We start from the raw sequence: 23,802 nt of genomic DNA on the forward strand, positions 1-23,802 counted from the left end.
ACTTCCATATCCACTCCACAACAATCTCACCCCCATACTTAAGCATTTCACCACACACTCCATCAATTCCTGGGGTCTTTCCCAACTTGATCTTCTTCATTGCTTCCACTACTTCCATCCTACTGATCTCTTCCTCCCTCCTCTCATTTCTTCTTCTCCCAGCCATTCCCCAACCACTTATACTGGCACTGCTGTCTCTCTCTATACTCAACAAATCCTCAAAGTGCTCCTTCCATCTCTTCAATTTCTCTCTCGTCTCCACCAACAATCTATTATTCCTATCTTTCGCTCCCCTAGTATTTCTCCTTTCACACTGCCTTACTTTCTTTACCTCCTTCCAAAACAATTTCTTACTCTCCCTCAATTTCACACTCAGATTCCTACAAAACTCTTCATCCACTTTCTTCTTACTCTCCTTCACCAGTCTCTTCACCTCCCTTCTCCTATCCACATATACCTCTCTCTTCTCTCTCTCATCTTCTCCCCTACCTCTACTTGCTAACCATTCACTATATGCCCTCTTCTTTTGTTTCACAGCTCGTTTCACCTAATCATTCCACCATACTGTCCCTCGCACACCCTTGCATCTCCTCCTCACTCCACAAACCACCTCACACGCTGCGCCTATCTCTTCCGTGAATATCTTACATACGTCTTCCACCCCTTCCATCTGCTCTAGCTCATACCTTCCCAATCTTTCTTCCACTATCCTCTTACACTCTGCCATTTTCTCACTATCTTGCAAATTCTTTTCCTTTGTACAAGGGAATAATTATACCTGACTTCCAGAGAAAAAAAAATTGCACCAAGGTAAATTTTGGTCTCACAGATTTCAGGAGCTTGATTTCACACACCAGAAAATGTATATTTCACTCTCATATGTCTCCATGGTTGTTCAATCTGTATATGGATGGGGATATAAAAGTGATACTAGGTAAGGCAGTGGATGCTGGAGTGGCTCTAGTGAGAGAGGACAGTGTTTGGAAACTCCCTGTACTGTTGTTTGTAGATGATACTGTGTTTTTAAGTGAAGACGAAGAAGAACTGCAAGGCTTGGTGAATGAGTTTGGGAAAGTGTGTAAGAAACGGAATCTAAAGGTGAATGTAGGGAAGAGCAAAGTTATGGTTTTCGAGATAGTGAAGTCAGTGAATGTACACTGGGGCTGGATGAGGAGGAAATGGAAAATGTGAGTGCATATAAGTACTTAAGTAGTGTGATGAGTAAAGATGGAAGTTTAGAGGGTGAAGTGCTTCAAAGGGTAGAGCAAGGAAGAAAGGTTCCTGGTTCCTTGAAAGCAGTGATAAGAAACAGGGAAGTGAGTATGGAGGTGAAAAAGTTACTACATGACAGTATTGTTATACCAACTCTAACATATGGAAGTGAAGCTTGGACCCTGTTGGAGGGACAGAAGTCAAGAGTGACAGAAGTGGAAATGAGTTATTCGAGGGGAGCATGTGGGGTCACATGGAGACACAGACTGACAAGTGAGGAAGTGAAGGAGCATTGTGGTGTGGATGTGAATCTGATAGGAAGTGTTAGGAGAAACACACACTCAGGTAGTTTGGCCATGTGGAGAGGACTGAGAGTGAGAGACTGATGAGGAGAGTGTATATGAGTGAAGTGGAGGGGGGAGGGAGAGGGAGGGAGAGGCCAAGGATGAGATGGAGGGATGGAGTGGAGAGGTATATGAGAGAGGGGGGTGTGAGCTGTGAGCAGGGCAGTGAAATGGTGGGGGACAGGACGATATGCAGGTGATTTGTTTGTGGCCACCCCTTACAGGATTATGGAGTTTGGCAATTGATAGATAGATAGATATGTCTAATGGTTTCTGCACAAGCGACCATCAAAAATAAAAAAAAAGGCACTCCTCACTATGAGCGAGAATGGGACGACCTTGAGAAATAAGCAGGAGTAGGGAGGTGGAGGGATTGTGGGGGGGCATAAAGGAGAGGAGGGAAAGGGAGGGAATATGCCCGCAAGACACAGCCAACACAGTCTACAGGGGGTATGGGAGGTAGTTTGGGTGGGAGGGAACACAGAGGGTAGGATCCAATGGGACAGAGGGAGGTGGAGTGATGGCCTGGGTGACGGAGGGTCCCCACATCAGGGGAGGGGGCCAGATCAAGCTTCCCACCACCAGTTCTCTTAGTTTCCATTGGCATAGGTACCACTTACATCATAAAAGAGGCAGAGTTACAGCTCTCCAGTTTTATGTACATAAGATGCAGGCGACTATCTATTCATGAAGAAGAGCCACCAGCTGGGCTTTCGCTGGCTGTGTAGCCAGTGTGTTGCACCAGCAGACGAGGTCTTGGCTGGTGGAGGAAGTAGTACCAAGAAGGAGTTTGAAGATAAAGTTGTTGGGCTGATCTTTCAAGCAATCAGAGACGTATCAAATAGACTGGAGGCACTAGAAACCAAGGTCTCATCACCCATGGCGGTCACGCAAGATCAGGCCAAGACATTTGCGGATGCTGTTCACGGGTCTCTCGTGGGGGGAGGGAAGGATCTGCCTGGGGGCGTGATTGAGATCAGTGATCATGGCCAGAAAAAAGCCATCCATAGTCAGCATCTACTGATTGTGAAACCTGAGAGTGGCGCTAGTGCCCTGACAAATCAGATGGGACCAGAAGACATCAGAGGCGTACTTAACTCGGTACCGGTTGATAGCTGCCTTAAGACCAAGGCTGATGGGCTGGTAATGAAGTTTCCGTCGGCTGAGGCCAAGGGAGAAGCAACTGGGATGCTGACTGATCATTTTGGCTCTGAGGGCACTTTTTGCATATCAGAGCCAAAGAAAATGTTGCCTAAAATGACCGTGACAGGCCTTTCCTCTTCCTTGGATAACTCTGACATCATCCCAAATATTCTGAGAAAAAACAATAAAATTAAGATGCTCGTTGATCGAGGTTGTACCCTCAACCTTCTCTTCACAAGGACGAGGAATGACACCAAAACTGCTGTCTTGAAGATGTCGCCAGAGGTGAGATCCTCCATTGTAGAACAGGGCAATTACATCTATGTGGATCTTACAAGATGCCGCGCTTTCGATAGAGTCTGGGTTACATAGTGTCATCACTGTCAAGGCTTTGGTCATACATTTGAGACATGTTCTAGGAAAAGTGATGAACCTAAATGAGTCTTTTGTGCTGGAGCCCATAAATCTAAGGACTCTAGTAACAGAAATTCTCCCAAATGCATCAACTGCTCCTCTTTAAGATATCAAGATGCTAATTCAAAGTCACAGTCAGTTGCCCATTTTGCATCAAGTAGAGAATGTCCAATTATGATTTCTCATAGGAATAGATTGATTGAAAACACCAATTTTGACCATTCAAAAAACTGACTACGTCCCTCTTGAACCAGTTAAGGATGGGCCTTTTAAATATTCGTTCTATCCGTAATAAGATAGACTATATTAATGAAACCCTAAATCAGCACGAGCTTGAACATTTTGTGCTTGACTGAAACCTGGTTGTATGAGTCTGATATCGATATTATTTGTAATGCTTTGACTAAGACACATTCTATTATTAGTATTCCCAGGCCTGCTGCTGACTATCCGGGAAGAAGCATAGCACTCATCTACTCGGCAGCACTTGCAAACGTTTCTCTCATTGACTCAGCCCTGACCCCATCTTCATTTGAATTTATGGAAGTATTAATAAATTTCCATCAGAATACCATTAGAATTGCAACTGTCTATCAACCAGGTCATCCGGGCAGAGATCGAGGTTTTATGGAGGAGTTTGGGTAGTTTCTTGAAAGGTTTTCTCTTAAATCTGGAGGACTTCTTGTTTGTGGTGATTTCAATTATTGGGTTGACAGTCCAGAGTCAAAACCATTTTCTTCAGAATTCCTTGAGTTGATCACCCAGAACAATTTTTCAATCATGTGAGTAATCCAACTCATGTCTCAGGTCATGTCCTTGACTTGATCTTGTCCCCTGTTGGTTGCAGGCGCGTATCAGATGTGGAGGTTGACTCATTTGACCCCCTCATCTCTGATCATGCTCTGATCACTCTTAGTTTTGATGTCCTGAAATCCCCTTCATATAAAAAGGTCATCAGGTTCAGAAATTACAACAATGTGGACCGTCAGTTGATGTGTTTTGAAACTGATCAACGTTTAAACTCCATCGATTCTTCGTCTTTCTTCTGGTGAATTGGTTGATATTTACAACAACGAGCTCAGGTCAATTTTTGACCATTATTGTCCTGAGCTAGTAAAAACAATCACTGTACGTGATAATTCTCCGTGGTATGGTCCATCCATTAATTCTTTGCGTAGACAACGTAGAAGGGCAGAACGTGAGTGGTGCTTGCAGCGGACCGAAGTAACTCGTTTGCGATATGTTTTTGCGAGAAGAGCAGTCATTCACACTGTAAAAGCCCAAAAGGCTAGGTATTATCAAAATAAAGTTGATTCATGTAGTGGCGATAAAAAAAAAACTGTCTGCAGTTGTGAACAATTTGGTTGGTCGGAGGAATGTAATTGTTAAACCAACTTCTGTATCTGATGCCCAACTGGCTTCTGATTTTGCTTCATTTTTTACAAGTAAGATATCTCGCATACGAAGTGATTTAGACAGCAGTTCTTCTGGTGAAGCGTACTCAGTTGACTTCCAGCCACGGTGCACCGGGGACCATATGCTTTCAACATTTCATCCGCTGGATGTAAACAAAGTCAAATGTTACATCAGAGAACTTAATAAAACATTTTGCTTACTCGATCCATGTAACATGTCACAACTGCCTGATCTGTATGAGCATGCTGTAGACTTTGTCTGCAACATAATAAATAGATGCTTCTTAGAAAGTAATTTTGTGCAGTATGAGAAACGTGCTTTGCTTAGGTCCCTAATTAAGAAACCTGGCCTTTTTTTTTATTTTTTTTTTTTTTTATGCGAGGAAGAAGGAACCAAAGGCCATGAGCCCACAGTAACAGTTCCCTCCAAGAGAAAAACAAAATACAATAGAGAGCCAAATTCAAGATCCGATCATTTTGAGATGCCTGGACACACTGCATTTGAAAGACTGGAGATCATAGACAGCAGGAAATACAGACAGAGGGAGACAGTTCCAGAGCTGACCTGTTGCATAAATGAAAGACTGGGAATAACGGTTAACTCTTGCATTAGAGAGCTGGACAGAAAAGGGATGAGAGTTTGCTGTCAGACGGGTGCTATGCGCCCATCGTAGAGGTGGAGGAATGCAAGCAGACAGTTCAGAGGAGCAGTGACCATTAAAGTAGTGATAGAAAAGAGATAAAGATGCAACAGTGCAGCGAAGAGACAGAGGTTGAAGGGAGCCAGTAACAGGAGGAGAGTTAATGAGACGAAAAGCCTTTGACTCCACCCTATTGAGAAGAGCTGTATGTGGGGAGCCTCCCCACACATGAGAGTTGTACTCCACACAGGGGCGGATAAAACCCCTGTATAGAGTCAACATTTGTGCAGGGGTAAAGAAAGAGCGAAGTCGGCTTAGCACACCCAATCTCTTGCAAGCAGATTTTACAAGAGATGTAATATGATCTTTCCAAGATAAGTCCCGAGTAAATGAAACCCCAAGTATGTTCAAGGATGATGCAGGATTAAGCTGAATATTATTAAACATTAGTGGGTATACCTGTGGAAGATTTTGTTGGGTTGAAAGGTGTAAGAACTGAGTCTTAGATGCATTAAAAACTGTAGCACCAGTCGAGCAGGGCAGTACTCCCGAGGTGGATGGAAAGCTGATAACAGGGAGTGCTGGAGCTCCCGTTTCATCAGCCCTCAGGACTAGTTCCTGACCATCCCCCTTTGCTGAACTTTTTCAGTGTCTCAGTTACAGAGAGAGTAGGCCAGCATGCTCTCCAGTACAAATTTCTCTAACCATCTTCACCAAACTACATGCACAGTACACACTACACTTCCTATTCAAAATTCACCAAAAATGGCGTCAATTCATCAAGCCTCGGAGTCCCCGGGGGGGGGAGACCATAAATGCCCCCACCATCCGCCCCTCTCCCTGTGACGACTCGAGGTGCCTGGAACCACTGTCTGACTCTCTTCTTCTTCATTTCTGCAACATTCGCGGCCTTTCCTCTAACTTTCGCTCTGTTGAGCACCACCTCTCCTCCTCTAAACCTCACCTTCTTTTTCTAACGGAGACTCAGCTGTCTGAGGCAACTGACAGCACACCCTTTTCTGTATCCTCCTACTTTCTCTATACTCATTTCAAAGCCAAAGGTGGCTGTTGTGTATATATACGCAACGACTTATCTTGCTCTCGTGTTCCTGAACTTGATTCTTCTGAATTCTCTACACTCTGGCTTCGACTTTCCTGTCATTCTAATATATCTGTGCTGTTTACTTATCCCCTAATTCAACTGACTATCAAAAATTCTTCGACTATCTTACTTCTACGATGGAACACATTCTATCCATTTCTCCTTTCTCTGAAATCTCCATTCTTGGAGATTTCAATGTTCACCACCACCTTTGGATCTCCTCTCCTTTCACGGATCCACCTGGTGAACAAGCCTACATCTTTTCTATCCTTAATGACCTAGAGCAGCTTGTACAGCACCCTACCCGTATCCCTGACCGCCTTGGAGAGAGCTCCAACATACTTGACCTCTTCCTCACAACTAATCCTTCTGCTTACTCTGTTAATCTTTTCTCTCCGTTGGGCTCCTCCGATCATAACCTTATTACCTTAACCTGTCCTATCACTCCAGTACGGCCTGTGGACCCTCCAGGGAAACGTCGTCTGTGGCATTTTGGAGCCGTGGACTGGGAGGCCCTCAGGCAGTACTTCTTTGAATTTCCCTGGAATGATTATTGCTTCCATGGCCGTGAGCCATCTGAGTGTGCCTTGCGCATTATGGAGGTTATTCTCTCGGGCATGGAAGCATACATTCCTTTCTCATATCCTTTGACTAACGCAAGAAAGCCTTGGTTTAATCACGCTTGTTCTAATGCTGTCTGCAACAAGGAGAGGGCCTACAAAAGGTACCGGAGCCAACCCACCCCTGAATCACATCATCTTTACGTTTCTGCCCGGAATCGTGCTAAGTCTGTTCTTCGCTCTGCTAAAAATAATTTCATCCATACTAAATGCTCTCAACTCTCCAACTCAAATTCTTCCAGCTCCTTCTGGCACCTTGCCAAAAATCTTTCTAACAACTTTACCTCATCATCCTTCCCTCCTCTTTTCTACTCTGATGGTTCTGTAGCTATTTCTTCTACTGATAAAGCAGATCTCTTCGCACAGACTTTCTCCTCTAATTCCATCTTAGACGATTCCGGTGATGTTCCTCCAACACTTCCCCCCTCTGACTTCCTCATGGCTGACATTAAAATTTCTTCAGTTGATGTATTTTCTGCCATCACTGGCCTCAGTACTAACAAGGCATATGGGCCTGATGGGGTCCCTCCTGTTGTTCTCAAGAACTGTGCTTCTGTGCTTACACCCTGCCTAGGCAAACTCTTTCGCCTTTGTCTGTCAACTTGTACCTTTCCTTCTTGCTGGAAGTTTGCTCTCATTCAGCCGGTCCCAAAGAAGGGTGACCACTCCCAACCCTCCAACTATCGTCCAATTGCTTTAATGTCCTGTATTTCAAAAGTTTTCGAGTCAATTCTTAATAGAAAAATTTTAAGGCATCTTTCCTATAACAACCTTCTTTCCGATCGTCAGTATGGGTTCTGTCAGGGACGCTCCACTGGCGATCTTCTCACCTACCTTTCAGACTCCTGGTCATCCTCCTTTTGGGACTTTGGCAAAAGCTTTGCCATTGCACTTGACATCTCAAAGGCTTTCGATTGGGTCTGGCATAAATCTTTAATTTCCAAACTGCCCTCCTACGGTTTCTATCCTTCTATCTGTGCCTTCATTGCTAGCTTCCTTTCTGGTCGTTCTATGGGTGCTGTTGTAGACGGCCATCATTCTTCTCCTAGATCTATCAACAGTGGTGTTCCTCAGGGCTCTGTCCTATCACCAACTCTCTTCCTTTTATTCATCAATGATCTTCTAAGCTGTACATCTAACCCTATCCACTCATATGCTGATGACTCCACCCTTCACCTTTCCATTCGGTTCCCGCAATGCCCATCTCAACAGTTACTTCAACAAACAAGGGATGAGGCTATGGCACACCTAATGTCTGACTTGGCTCGTATCTCTAACAAATTATCGTCCCGTCTCTAACCTGACTTTTTTATCCAAGATTATTGAGCGTGCCATACTCGATCAACTCTTACCACTACTGGAACACAACAGAGTTGTTCCTGTTGTTCAATCAGCATACAGAAAATACCATTCAACTGAAACTGCACTAACAAGGATTCAGAGTGACTTGGTGGCAAACACTTGTAGTGGGATGTCCTCTCTCCTAGTTCTGTTGGATCTGTCTGCAGCTTTTGATACAGTAGATCGTAACCTATTGTTGGATGATCTGTATTTTTATGGGGTTCGTGATAGTGCCCTTTTGCTCCTTAAGTCGTATCTGTCGGACAGATCTCAGAGAGTGGTTGTTGATTACCCTAGCTCTGATTCTGCTCCCCTTCTATTTGGAGTCCCTCAAGGATCAGTTTTGGGTCCAATTCTATTTACTATCTACACAAGTAGTTTATCATCTCTACTTGATGCTCATGATGTGTCCTATCATTTTTATGCTGATGACACCCAACTCTATGTTAAGATGTCAGATATCAATGATACTAAGACAGAGTTTGAATCTCTAATGTCTGATATTAAGATTTGGATGGCTAAGAGGAAACTTAAGCTGAATGATGGTAACACTGAGATCATCATCATCAAAAGGAAACAGAAGGGGTGATGACACTGACAATGCCCTGGCTTTGAACACTGGCGTGTCACATCTGCATCCAGTCAGTTCTGTTCGAAATCTGGGAGTTTATTTTAATTCTAAGTTAAATTACAAAGAACATATTAATCAGGTTGTAAGAGGGTGTAACTTGCATATCAGAAATCTGTACTCTGTGAGAAAATTCCTGAATAGACGGTGCCTCTTCACATTGGTCCATGCAGTGGTCTTGTCTCGTGTTGATTATAATAATTCACTGTGGGTTGGTCTTCCAAATAATATACAGTACTAACAAAAGTTCAGTCTGTGTTGAACAGGGCGGCACGGCTTATCTTTGGTCTTCCCCCGAGAACCTCAACTACCCCATTTCTGATTGAGTTGCATTGGTTACCAGTAAAGGCTAGAATTGAATTTAAACTGTGTCTTATTACATTCAAGGTTCTTAAGTCTGGTGAACCGAAGTATCTTGCTGAATTGTTAAAGCTCCCATTGGCACGCCCGGGTGTGATGTTACGCAGTGAAGATGATTCCTTGCATCTTGATGAGCCAGGAGCCATTCACCAGTCATCTTTCTCTGATCATTCTTTTGCATATAGAGCCCCTAGATTATAAAGCAGATTGCCACTGTCCATAAGACAACTCTCTATTGTTGAATCCTTTAAGTGACAGCTGAAAGCCTTTCTTTTTTCAAAATGCTATGACCCGGAGAGAGGTACTATGATGGATGATTATAGGGTTTAATTATTGCCACTTTCATGTATATATGATGTAGCTTGTATTATATACAAGAAATGTCAATTCTTGTAACTGTAAAAATAATGTATATGTGTCGAGCGCTAGTGAATTCCCAAAAAGAAGAACTGGCGCTTTTGAGAAACAAAAAGCCAGATTATTATTATTATTATTATTATTATTATTATTATTATTATTATTACCACCAAGTTCAGAAAACAATGTTCGTAGTACACAGTGCTTTAGAGGTGAATTCTAGGGTGGTCTGGCCTGATTTGTCTAATGACCAAAATGTTACGTACTTTTAAGAATAAATGTTGTTTCATTTTACGGCTAATGGCCAACCAGCCATGATTTACCGTAAGGTCCTTTCAAGTACTGTGCACCGTAAATGCTGTGTTTTATTACTTGGGTAATGACCTGAAGCTTACATCCATCATATGTTTCATGTATCATTAATTAGCAGGAGCTTGCTTAGATTTAGAACAAAATTTGCTTACTGTTTGTGTAAAAAGTGAGTGTTGCATACTTTTAGTTACAAAAGTTATGGTAAATGCTTTATGTTTCCTATTACTTCCTCAGTGGCAAAGACATAACTTATGACTATTAATGTGCCTTAACCCCTACACCACGGGCATGTTTACCAATGTTTTGCATGTGCCGCGGGGTTATTCGGGCTCCGACAGACTCTCAAAAAATATTTGCCAAAAATCAGTTATTACTCCTAGAATATTAAAATTATATATGCTTATGGCACATACCTTCAGCTTTCTCCTGGAATGTTTGTTGAGCCTTCGTCAGTTACCGTAGGACTTGTGGAGACCTCTGAAGTTGGGTAACGAAGTCTCCACTTTACACTTCCCGACAACCCGTAATATGATTACCACAGCCAGATATTAACACTATAAACACTACTCTATGATTTTCAAGTAGTTTGGGATCCATACTCCTAAAAAAAAAAAACACTGTGAAAGCAATGAAAATTATGAGCGCGTCTGACCGCCGCACTTGTGCTAGTTCGCTCTTGGTACTCTGTCATTTATTATTCATAAAACCCCTCACACTTTATATTTCTATTACTATATAACACTTATATATATCTAGTCTTTATCCATAAGTTTCCTTCAGTAGTATTAGTTTATTGTCACTGTAGGGATTCAATTTCTTTCAGTAAAATACGTAGCATTCACTTTCTCGTCCTGTATACTGGCATTGAGAGTGAATGTCACTTTCATCTTCACTCTCATAACTCATAGTATTCAGACATGCTATAGTGAAACTTTCACTTTCATTACTCCTAGGGTATATACTCGTATTCTTATAATACTACTCATTTACATTTCTATTTACGTTCTCTATTTTATTTTCGTTATTTACATTTCTATTTTATTTACACTGTGTTATGCACTGTCACTTGAAGTAACTTATAAAATTATTTTCCATTGTTCACGTATATTTACATTCATTACTTTCACTTGCTGTTTACATATTATTTACACATTATTTACAATTCCACTTGCACTGTTTTACTCAATAGAAAGATTGTAGTCACTCTTTTATCAATTGTCAGCCCTTTACCTCTTTCCACACGAGGTTTAGTAGGGGGTAAAGGTCACAGGGCCCTTTGCATGGGGGTGAAAAAAGGCCCTGAAGTCAGCAAGAGGATGAGCAGTACCTCCTCTTCGGAAGATGAGAGAGAACTGATAAAGGAGGGCCGGCCCGGGTTGAGGCCTACTTAGGGGTTATTCAGTACTGCCAACGTAGCTCTTGAAACAGCTATGTATTTCACTGAAATGATTGGCAGGAAATCTAGACAATACATTATAAATTAGGTAGTTCCAGGTGAATGTAAATATCACTTTGGCTTCTCCCTTCCCTCCTTATATGTATATTTATTACGAAAATAGATTATATGGCATATTTCAAGGGGAAAAAAACAGCGAAAATTAGCGAACGAGTGCACGTGAGGTGTTGTCAGGTGATAATTAGCCAATTCCAGGTGTATGGCACTCTCACTTACCTTATTTCTTTCTTGTATATATTAATTGGTATAAGAATAGGGCATAGGGCTTATTTCAATGGATGAAATCAGTGAAAAATTCCAGGGAAGATTTACTTAGCGTAGCACGGCCGGGCAGGCGAGAGGATAGTGTAATGGAGGGGGGGTAGGGAGGGGAGTCAAGAACAGGGAGAAATGGCTAAATTGTCAACAATGGATGGGAGTACAGATGAGATTAGGAGTGCTGACTAGTGTTGGACATTGGCAGTACTGATAGATGATACAAGCCCCCACTTGGAAGCCCGGGTGAATTCAAAATAACACAGAATCACAAAAGCGACGCCCCGCGGTATGATCCCTTGCTCCCAAGCGTCACGAAAGTGATGCCCCGCGGTTAAGGGGTTAATAACATTTTAAAATATAAAGGTATAGTACAATTATCATTTTATAGATTCCTTAAAATAAAACGCCAAATACAGTACAGTTAAAACACGGTACTAAAGGAATTGTGATATTTCACACAGTTCAATATATCAATATAATTTTTTAAGTACTGTTCCACCATTTTTTCACGTTAAACAAAATTAGATTTGCAGGTAATGACCGAATTTAGTACTAAAAATGCAATGAAAGGCAGCAGTAATTAAGCAGTATATATTATTTATTTGTATACATTTTTCAAAGATTAATAGACAAAATGAAAAGAAACTGAATTTCTGTTCTTAGCTCTTGTACCATCGTAAGTAAACATTAAGCTTACATCATACCACTGATGGAACACCACCATTGTGTGTGAGTGTACTGTCCGACTTGCAAGTTCCTACCAGTCTGCCACAGCTCCTTGACAGAAGAGTGCTTTATGTGTTTGTGTCAAGCTTGATTCTAACCACAGATATAATATTATGGTCTAAATGTTTCATATGTTTCAGTTTAAGCATTTCATCATTTAAGACAGTCAATAGAATATGGGATACAACCATATCTTTGAAAAACAATCATCATTACAGCATTAGTTCACAACTAAAATGGTGAGGATAAGTGTTAGAGTCCAGGGTCATTGGGTAACACCTACATTTATATATTTTCATTGCTACTCAGCCGATTCCGATGGGATTCCGATTATCGGATAATTTTTTGCTTCCAATACCAATATTAATCAACTCTTGCTTGCCGATTTACAGCACTAACCCACTTATCACAAACACTGCACATGATGGAGATGCTTCCAACAACCTTGTGGCAAAATGTACATGGCCACACTCACTACTTTGACAGTACTGCCGCCAGCCTCAGTTATGACTTTTGTTTTATCTGCATTTACTGTACTCTCAAATCCTTGTGCCCCATTCCATCACTCCACTTCCTCAATCCTCTGCAATCATCACCAAGTCATCAGCATACAACATCTCCCATTGGTGTCCCTTTCTGAATTCACATAAGGGAGCTTCAACCATCAAGACAAACAATAAGGGGCTTAAGACTGACCCCTCATGCACGCTAACATTCACAGAAAACTCGTCACTCAAATCTCCATTCACTCTTTCCTGAGTGCAAGCATCCACATACAAAGTCGTAACCAGTCACTCCTTGGTCCCAAACTTTCTCACTGCCCTTTTCACCACCTAATTAGGGACTCTGTTAAAGGACTGCTCCACATCAACAAAAACAAAGTAGAGCTATCTTTTCATTCTTATATATTTTTCCTGAAGTTGGTGGACAATGAATATGGCATCAGTGGTCCCTTTGCCTAGCATAAAACCAAACTGTATCTCATCAATATTCACTCTTTCCCTTATTATACACTCAAGGACTCTCTCCATTATCTGGTCCAAAAGTTTTATGCTTGTATAATTTTCTCTTTCCAGGGAATGACCCTTCCCTTTATACACAACACATTTACAATCACACTCTTCGGCAAATTATATGGGACAACAAACTCAAATATACTGGTGGTCAAGTTTCTCAAAACAGTAACTAAACCCGCTCCATTATCTCCCGAGGTCTTCAACATTTCAGCAGTCAACCCAGCTGATCTGTCAGTACCCCAAGTTAACAGTATTAATTGTATGGAAAAACTTGTGATATTTTGGATTACATCACCAACATACAAGAAAGACTTACTGCATAGTCAATCAGAGGAGTAACTATAATTTTTCTGTCTATACATTTTGAAAGAGTGGATAAAGCATCTAACAACAATCTCCAGTAGATTTTCATGAATGTGTATGCATGATATTATCAATACACTAGGAAGAAGGAGCTATATTCACCCTCTGAAATACACTACCTGTTATCAAACATTTGCCTCTGCTAAAAATGCAAACAGCAACAATGCCCACTGTAAAACTATCACTTGGTTGACGATGGTCTTTGACTGAGTGTACATGAGACCTCTTACTCCTTTCCTGATTTCTACCACACAAACCCCATAAATGATAGGCTGCAGGGCTGGTGCCATGAACTATGAATCTTTTCAGCCTAAGGACATGTACATGTATATATAATTTTGTAACATTTTTGTAATTTACTGTGGACTGAATTGTAAAAAAAAAAAAAGGATAAAAAAAAAAGGCAACATATATATATATATATATATATATATATATATATATATATATATATACTTTCCTCTCTTCCTTCCTTCCGTTTCTGTCTTTCTTTCCTTCGTTCTTTCCTCTTCCTTCTGCCTACGGGTGACTTTACACTCCCTCTTCTGTTTTTCCTTCATTCTTTCCCCTTCCTTCTGCCTATGGCTAACTCTACACTGAGTGACAAGCCAAATGGTTTCCTGTACACCAGGAAACCATTTACTATGCTAGGTGGTAACCATATAACCAAATTATGGTGCCTGGTGGTACAGTGGGTAGATAAGGTGCTCCAGTTGGATTGAGCCTGTGTAGGTTTATATCCAAGGGGTGGGGGGTTTATTGCTCATGTAATGCCAGTCAGGGATGAGTGAGGCTGGTCACTCTAATCTTTAATGTCAGGACAAACTTGCCTAGCCCCGGGCTCCTATGCTCCTCATGGGGCAGCGTAGGATTGGATGATGGATGGATGGATGGATGGATATATATATATATATATATATATATATAGATAGATAGATACATACATACATATATATATATATATATATATATACAGGGTGTCCCGGGAGGTAAGTCAAAAACTTTGAGAAATGACAGATGAGGGAATTCTATGCAGAAAATGTTATATGAACATGTGTCCAAATCTCAACCGTTACGGAGCTACAATTACTGACAACCTTATGGGCGAAAATGGTCTTCATAATTCACCCATAAGGTCATCAGTAATTGTAGCTCCGTAACGGTTGGGATTTGGACACATGTTCACATAACATTTTTTCCATAGAATTCGCTCCTCTATCATTTCCCAAAGTTATTGACTTACCTCCCGGGACACCCTGTATGTATATATCTATCTATCTATCTATCTATCTATATATCTATATCTATCTATCTATAGCCCGACGCCCTAATCCCGCAAAGGGTGGCCGCAGACAAAACGCCTCCAAGTCACTCTGTCACCCACCATTTGACTCCCTTCCCCCCAACTCACCCCCCCCTCCCTCATATACCTCTCAACTCCATCCCTCCACCTCATCCTCGGTCTACCCCTCCCTCTCCCTCCCTCCACCTCACCTACATACACCCTCTTAGTCAGTATTTCATTCTCCATCCTCTCCACATGTCCAAACCACCTCAGTGTATTTCTCCTAATCTTTTCAACCACATCCACATCTACCCCACAACGTTCCTTCACATCTTCATTCGTCAACCTGTCCCTCCACGTCACTCCACATGCTCCTCTCAAGTAACTCATTTCCACTGCTCTCACTCTTGACTTGTTCCCCTCTTGCAAGGTCCACGCCTCGCTTCCATACGTCAGGGTAGGGATCACAATACCATCATGCAGTGACTTCTTAACTTCCATACTCACCTCCCTATTTCTCATCACTGCTTTCAGTGTACCAACAACCTTCCTTCCCTGCTGTACCCTTTCACATACTTCATCCCCCAAAGTTCCATCCTTACTCATCACACTACCCAAGTACTTGAATGCACTCACATTCTCCATATCTATATATATATACTGTATATATATATATATATATATATATATATATATATATATATATAAATATATATATATAGTTAGTTAGTTAGTTAGTTAGTATGTATATATATATATATATATATATATATATATATATATATATATATATATATATATATATATATATATATATATATATATATATATATATATATATATATATATATATATATATACTGTATATACATATATATACTGTATATATATATATATATATATATATATATATATATATATATATATATATATATATATATATATATATATATATATATATATATATATATATATATATATATATATATATATATACACATATATATATATATATATATATATATATATATATATATATATATATATACACATATATATATATATATATATATATATATATATATATATATATATATATATATATATATATATATATATATCCAGTACTGTACCTAGCAATTACACTACTTGCTGATGAATGTGGCAGGGCATGTATTCTCATCAGTTTAAGAAGTGTTTTTGTACCTTTCCTTACCAGTTCATTTCCACATATGGCACATTAATAATTGCTGTGTTTATTCTGTACTGATGCTACAAAGCTACAAACAACATAAAAAAGACAAGAAGAGTAATGTGTAATATGGGAAATAAAGTGCTATGAGACGTGTTCAAAACTTCCTTAGTCAACCAAAACACTGGCCCAGATGTGAAGGTGAAGGAACTGACCTGATGGTTGATGGCTGCATGTGGAAATACACCACCACATCCACTGGGAAGGATGCGTATACGTAAGGAACCCCTCCACTGCCAGCTGCACCTCCGGCATCAACTTCCACATTGAACACTGGCTCAGGCTCTGTGTGGATGACACATTTTTTACCCCTTCAGTCAACTTAGGGAATTTAATTCAACTTATGAAAACCATTTGAACTGAAGGAGCATGGCAGAGTATAACTCCATCATCTCCTTCAGTAGAGGAGCACTGTCCCATACTCAATTAGTGTCTGATGGTGGTTGGAATGAATACTGTACTGTTCACTAGTAATATGCAACAATGAATTAAAGCAGTTAGTATTCTTCAACATATGAAATCTTCTCAGGGCTGAAATAAGAAGGGCCAGATTTTTTTTTTTTTTTTTTAATCAACAGAACAGAGGAAGGAAAAACAAACAAATAAAAAATAATAATAATCCATACACCAGATTACAGGAGTCCTCTATTCATAAAAAAACTAAGTTGTTCTTTGAAGCACTTTTAGCAAGTGATCTAACATGACAGGTCCAGATGAGGGTATTGTTAAGTGAAACTCTGAGAATTTCAGTATGTTTAGAGACAGGAATATTAGTAGCATCAAAGGTAATATCTGTCTATTAATAAACTGTATATACCTGTACTTGGTTTTCCTAGCATTAAATGAGACAACGTTATTTTGTCCCTGTTCAGTGATCTTAGATAAGTCTTGATCAATGAAGGTTGCTGTTCCACTGTTGCTGTCAGAAAGAATGAAAAAGTGTGTCAGAGTGTGTAAGTGTGTGGGTGCAAGGCTTGTATGGGGTGAGTGCAAGAAAGAGATTGATAGATACATACTTATATGCAAACAGTGTAAGCTTGCAAACAAAAAAGTGGGAAAAGTGATGGACAAAAATGGAATATTTTTGAATCAGGTGAATGAGTGCATAAAACAAGGACAGATGCATAAAAGTTACAGAACTAGGAGATATGACTGAAAGGGTGGAGTATAACACAATGAAATCAAATCAAATCAAATAAATGATGCCATGCATCCTCTTAAGAAGCCCCCACACAAAGGTTAGCCATGGTACAGCTGATGTTATCTGCAGACTGGAAGCTAAACCAAGAGCCAAGACCAGTTAATTACTTCCTAACAATTACTGGAAACTGAGATTCTCACATAACAATATAAGAACCTCAACTTGGACTCTGACTCTATTTACCATACTTATGACTGTATCCTGCCAAGGAGCAATGGCTGTGTGACTATTTCCAAGCTTGTGGTCACACTTCACTCTTCATGTAGTACTCCAAAGAATCAATGGTATCCAATTAAAATTTTAATATTCTTTGATGTGACAGCTCTGGAATTCTCTTTCTAAATCTGTCTGTTCCACTGTTTATGGCCTCCTGTCTTTTTAACACAATGTGTCCAGATATCTCACAATGAGCAGATTTTAAATCTGGTTTTCTTTTCCCCTCCCCTTCCTTTTTTCTTTTGACAAATTTTGCAGGCTCTCAGCCTCGGTTACCTTTTTCTAAGGGGTCAGGGGGTGAGGGAGAACTTATCATAAATGCCATCAGTTATCCTCTTCCTTGTTTTCAGTTTGTAGGGAGTGGGCTGTGGCACCAGCTAATTAGGACAGTACTCCCAACGAGAATGAGAATGCTGGTGATAGGGAGAGCTGGAGTTCCTATTTCACTAGCCATCAGAATATCCTGACCAACCCCCTTTGCTGATCTCAGTGCGACACTAATATGGAAAGCAGACCAGCATACTTGTCCAAACACCTTTCTATATCTCATGCACTACTGTAAATGAGCTTTATATATCACACAATGTACCCCACTGTCCCACGGGACGACACCAGCAAGGGTATGTGATCAGAAAACTTTTCCCTCGCTAGCTAGTGGTGGACCTATCGAGAGGAGGCATGACACAGGCTCCGTCAGCATAGTTCTGGGGACCAGGATGGGATGGGGCTCTGATCTTTGCTAGATGGTAGAAGGCAATGCAGTTCCCAGGCTGCCGCTACTGCCAATAGAGAGGGGGGCCTGAACCCAGACGTAGTGACCCAGGAGGCAGCCTATCAGTGGGAGTATAATGGCAAAGCAGTTACAATGCCAAGGTGTGCTTGGAGGGTGTCCCTGTAGTTGTCCTGGCAGGGTGTTCTGAGGTCACAGGCACAGCCACTGGTCATGGCTGGTGGGCGATGGATCCCAGGTCCCATTTTTTTTTTATTTTTTAAATGCGAGGAAGAGGGAACCAAAGGCCGCAAGCCCGCAATTGTTGTTCCTTCCAATCAGCCTACTGTATACTGTGCATGTTGGCATGGCCTGCGGTCTGTCTCTCACTCTCTTCAATTTTAATGATATGACAAAAAAAAATGAGAAAAAGCGGAAGTCTGATGATACTAAATCACCCAAGGGGATCAGAGTGGCCATCTTCGAATGTGGTTACTGTAGTTTGAAGGGCAGAGTGGGGGAAGGGGTCAAAGGCAATGAGTAGGAGGCGAGTGGATGCTGGCTGTGTATGGGAGGTTAGGTATAGGGGAGGATCGGCCAGAATGATTGCCAGGAAGAATTGTCAGTAGCTACAAAATACTTTGGCAGGGAAGGGCAGATGGATGTGGTGGTGTGGGTGTGATGATTAAGAAAAAATGGGTGGAATATGTCATGCATGTAATGAGAGTGAACGAATGGATTACTGTAGTGAAAATTTTGTTCGGTAAGCTTCCAATTTCATTTACATTGGCATACTCTCCACAGGCCGGCTTGGATGATGCAGAAAAAGACAGATTCTGATGGGATAACTTAATACAAGTGTTAAGTGGTACGGGGAATGACGAGATCAGACTTTTGGGAGGGGACATAGATGGTCTTGTAGGTGAAGCAACTCAAGGATAGGAAGGGGTGCATGGGGGATGTGCATATAGTATGAGGAATGTGGACAGGGAAAGGATACTTGAGTTTGGGGAGGCAATGAACATGATTGTGTGCAACACATAATTTAGTAAAAGAGAGAGTAGGCTGATTACACACAAGTCTCTGATGACGACCCAGGACCGGACAAAGGACTTGGTAATGAGTACATGGAATGTAAGAGGAGCGAATGATGAGGTGAAAGAGAGAGAGATTGTCCAGGTGCTTGAGGGTGCGAAAGTGGATGTATGTGGAATAACTGAAACAAAATGGAGAGGAGGAAGTGTGAGAGAATGGGAGTATGGATGGGGTATATGTGAAGGAGTAGGTGAGAATGAGAGGGCAAAGGAAGGAGTATGTATAGTTGTGAGTAAAAGATGGAAGAAGAGCATAAGACAGTATGGATCAGTTGGGTCAAGGATTGTGTGGGTAAAGTTGAAAGTTGGAATACAAATGTGGGCGATTCTGCGTGTGTATGCGCCAACGCAATATCGTGCTAGAAAAGTGAGGGAAGAGTTCTAGACAAATGTGGAACTGTGCATGGAAAAGTTTAGAAGGAATGAGAGAGTGTTTTTGATTGGTGATATGAATGGTAAAGTCGGTAATGTGAAGGTGGATGGAATAGTTGGTGAGTGGGGTGTGCCTGCTGAGATAGATGAGAATGGGAGTGCGTTAGTGGACATTTGTGCTGGGAGGGGGTTGGTGATAGCCAATACCCTCTTCAGGCATAAAATGATCCACAGGTATACATGGCGAGTGATGAGAAGGGTGGGTGGTGAACTGAATGAAAGGAAGGCAATGATTGATTATGTGTGTGTGGATGAAAGGATGCGAAGATGTGTAAACGATGCAAGAGTGTATAGAGGTTGGGGGAGTGGACTTTCTGACCACTACTTGGTGGTGGCCAGAATTAGAATGCAAGTAAGATGGAGGAATAGAAGAAGGGAAAGATGAGAGGAAGGAGTAGTTGCAAGGAGAGTGGAAAGGTTACAAGAGGATGAGGAAAAGGCAGAGTATAAGAGAGAAGTGGAGGAACGATTGGGCAAATATGAATTGGAGCAGATGGGAGACGTGGAAGGTGTGTGCAGAATATTTACAGAAGAAATATGTGCAGCATGTGATGTGGTGTGTGGAAGGAAGAGAAGACAGAGGGGGGTGCAAGGAACAGCGTGGTGGACTGAAGAGGTGAAACAGGCTGTGGCACAAAAGAAGAAAGCATACAATGAATGGATGAGAAATAGGGGCGTGGAAGAAGTTGAGAGGCGGAAGAGAGAGTTAAATGTGGAAAGAAAGAGAGAGGTGAAAAGATTAGTAAGAAGAGAGTGGATGAGAATTTGGAAGGAATTTGAGTGTAAAGTGGAGGGACTGTAAGAAAATGTTCTGGAGAGAAGTGAAAAGAGTAAGACAGGGTGGAAGTGAAGTTAGCAGGGGAGTGAAAGATAAAAATGGTAGATTACTAGTGGAGAAGGGAGAAAAAGTGAGCAGATGGAGAGAACACTTTAAGGAATTGTTGAACGTAAAGGATGGAAGTAATGCGAGTATAAGTGGCTGGGGAATGGCTGGGAGAAGGAGGGAGGTGAGAAGACAGGAAGAAATCAGTAGGATAGAAGTTGTAGAAGCAATGAAGAAAGTTAAATCAGGGAAAGCCCCAGGAATTGATGGAGTGTGTGGAGAAATGCTGAAGCATGGGGGAGAGATAGTAGTAGAATGGATGTGGAAGATGTGTAGATTGGCCTGGAAGGAAGGTAGAGTCCAGGAGGATTGGAAGTCAGGTATAATTATTCCCTTGTACAAAGGGAAAGGGGAAAAAGAAGTGTGTGGTAATCATAGGGGCATTTGTCTTCTTAGTATAATAGGAAAAGTGTATGGTAGGATACTTGTTGACAGAGTTAGAGAAAGAGCAGAGGAATTAGTTGGAGAAGAACAGGGAGGCTTTAGGAAGGGAAGAGGTTGTGTAGATCAAATATTCATTCTTAGATCTTTAGTGGAAAAGTTTCTAGAGAAGGGAAAGAAGTTGTATGCGGCTTTCATGGATTTGGAGAAAGCATATGACAGGGTGGATAGACAAGGATTGTGGAAAGTGTTAAGAATATATGGAGTAGATGGGAAGTTGTCGAATGCTGTGAAGAGTATGTACGATAGTGCAAAGGCTGCAGTGCGTGTGGATGGTGAACTAAGTGAATTTTTCTCTTTGAAAGTTGGTTTGAAACAGGGATGTGTTATGTCTCCATGGTTGTTCAATCTGTACATGGATGGGGTAATAAAAGAGGTACAAGGTAGGGTAGTGGATGTTGGAGTGGCCCTGGTGAGAGAGGATAGTGTTTGGAAACTCCCTGTACTGTTGTTTGCAGATGATACTGTGTTGTTGAGTGAAGACGAAGGGGAGCTGCAAGGCTTGGTGGATGAGTTTGAGAGAGTGTGTAAGAAACGGAACCTAAAGGTGAATGTAGGGAAGAGTAAAGTGATGGTCTTTGAGAGAGGTGAAGTTAGTGAATGTACAGCGAGGTTGGATGGTGAGGAATTGGAAAATGTGAGTACGTTTAAGTATTTGGGTAGTGTGATGAGTAAGGATGGAGGTTTGGAGGGTGAAGTGCTTAAAAGGGTACAGCAGGGAAGAAAGGTTGCTGGTTCTTTGAAAGCAGTGATAAGAAACAGGGAAGTGAGCATGGAAGTGAAAAAGTTACTACATGACAGTATTGTGATACCAACTCTAACGTACGGAAGTGAAGCTTGGACATTGTTGGAAGGACACAAGTCAAGAGTGAGAGCAGTGGAAATGAGTTATTTAAGAGGAGCCTGTGGAGTCACGTGGAGAGACAGGCTGACGAATGAGGATATAAAGGAGCGTTGTGGTGTGGATGTGGATGTGATAGGAAGCGTTATGAGGAACACACTGAGGTGGTTTGGCCATGTGGAGAGGATGGAGGGTGAAAGACTGACGAAGAGAGTGTATGTGAGTGAGGTGGAGGGGGGAAGAGGGAGGGGGAGGCCAAGGATGAGATGGAGGGATGGGGTGGAGAGGTATATGAGAGAGGGGGGCGTGAGTTGGGAGCAGGGCAGTGAAATGGCGGGGGACAGGGTGACTTGGAGGCGATTTGTTTGTGGCCACCCCAAACGGGATTGAGGCGTCTGGCAATAGATAGATAGCTCTGAGAAGCAGCAGTCAGGCTGACTATTTCCTGGTCAGGAAGACTGATAAGAGGTTGGTGAGGGATGTTATAGGGAGTGATGAGTGTGTGCTGCAACACAAATTACTGACATGTGATACTGTCCTTAAAGAGTGAGTGGTGAAGAAGACCTATGACCCTAGAAGAAAAATATGGAAATTGAAAAAAAAAAGCAGTAAGGGATGCCTTCTACAGAAAGATGAGCAGAGCGGTGGCTGAACAGGGAGTTGTTGACACAAGTGTTAATGAACAGTACAGAGTACTCAAACACAGTCTCCTGAGGGTTACTGATTCAGTGTATGGATGGACAAAGGACCCACACAGACAAAATGTAACACAGCCGTGGGATGAGGGTGTAGAAGCTGCAGTTAAGACAAAAAGAAGGTTTATCCAGGGATGGAAAAGGGAAGGTAGCTAAGAGGACTACTGGCTGCCAAGCATTGGGCTTGAAAAGAGGTATACGGGGCAAAATATGAGTCTCAGACTTTTACTTCATACTCTAAATAGTGAGGAGAGGAAGAATATGATAGGTGTCAATCCAAAGGAAGAGGGAAAATATGGATATCATAGGTGAGCCATGTATGAAGAATGATGAAGGAAAGGTAGTGGTGAACAGTGAAGATATTAAAGATGGCTGGATAAAGTATTATAACCAGTTGCTGAACGAGGAGTTTGACCAGAACTGGGAAGGTTTGGAGTCACTGGATCCGGGGGCTGGATGCAGGTGGGAAAGGTGACAGGTGTTTCTGGGTTGACTGCTGAAATGCTGAAGGCCTCATGAGATATAGAAGTGGAGTCAGATACTGATTTAATTCATCCATCCATCCTTCATCCAATCCTACGTTGCCTCACGAGAAGCGTAGGAGTCTGGGGCTAGGCAACTTGGTCCTGACATTTAAGATGAGAGTGACCAGCCTCACCCATTCCTGAGTGGCATTATGTGAGCAATAAACCCCAACCACCCCTTGAATATAAACCTTGACCAGCTCAATCCGACTGGAGTGCCGTATACATATAATTACATACAAGTGTGTTGTCCCAGATGACTGGGTGAAGCGAGTGACAGTAAATATGTACAAAGGAATGGGTGATGCCCTGGAAAGAGGAAATTACAGAGGAATAAAACTTTTGGACCACATAATGAAGGTAATGGAGACTATTAGAAGGTATGATTAGAGAAAAAGCGAATACCAGTGAGATGCAGTTTGGGTTTATGCCAGGCAAAGGGACCACTGATGCCATATTCATTGTTCAACAGCTTCAGGAAAAATATATAGAAAAGACATTGGATTTGTACTTTGTGTTTG

At 41.5% G+C, this 23,802-nt stretch overlaps 1 protein-coding gene across 1 annotated transcript in view; it reads right to left on the reverse strand.

The window, feature by feature from the left end:
* Positions 1-23,802, reverse strand: part of tweek (transmembrane protein KIAA1109 homolog tweek) — an 839,779-nt gene that overhangs the window by 307,886 nt on the left and 508,091 nt on the right. Inside the window, 1 exon segment of the mRNA XM_080283669.1 lies at positions 16,401-16,530. Within this exon segment, the coding sequence (XP_080139795.1) occupies positions 16,401-16,530 (130 nt within the window).

The sequence above is a fragment of the Coenobita brevimanus genome, chromosome 98 (genome assembly GCF_032717465.1).
Source record: "Coenobita brevimanus isolate Jiangsu-jjx chromosome 98, ASM3271746v2, whole genome shotgun sequence".
NCBI lineage: Eukaryota > Metazoa > Arthropoda > Malacostraca > Decapoda > Coenobitidae > Coenobita > Coenobita brevimanus.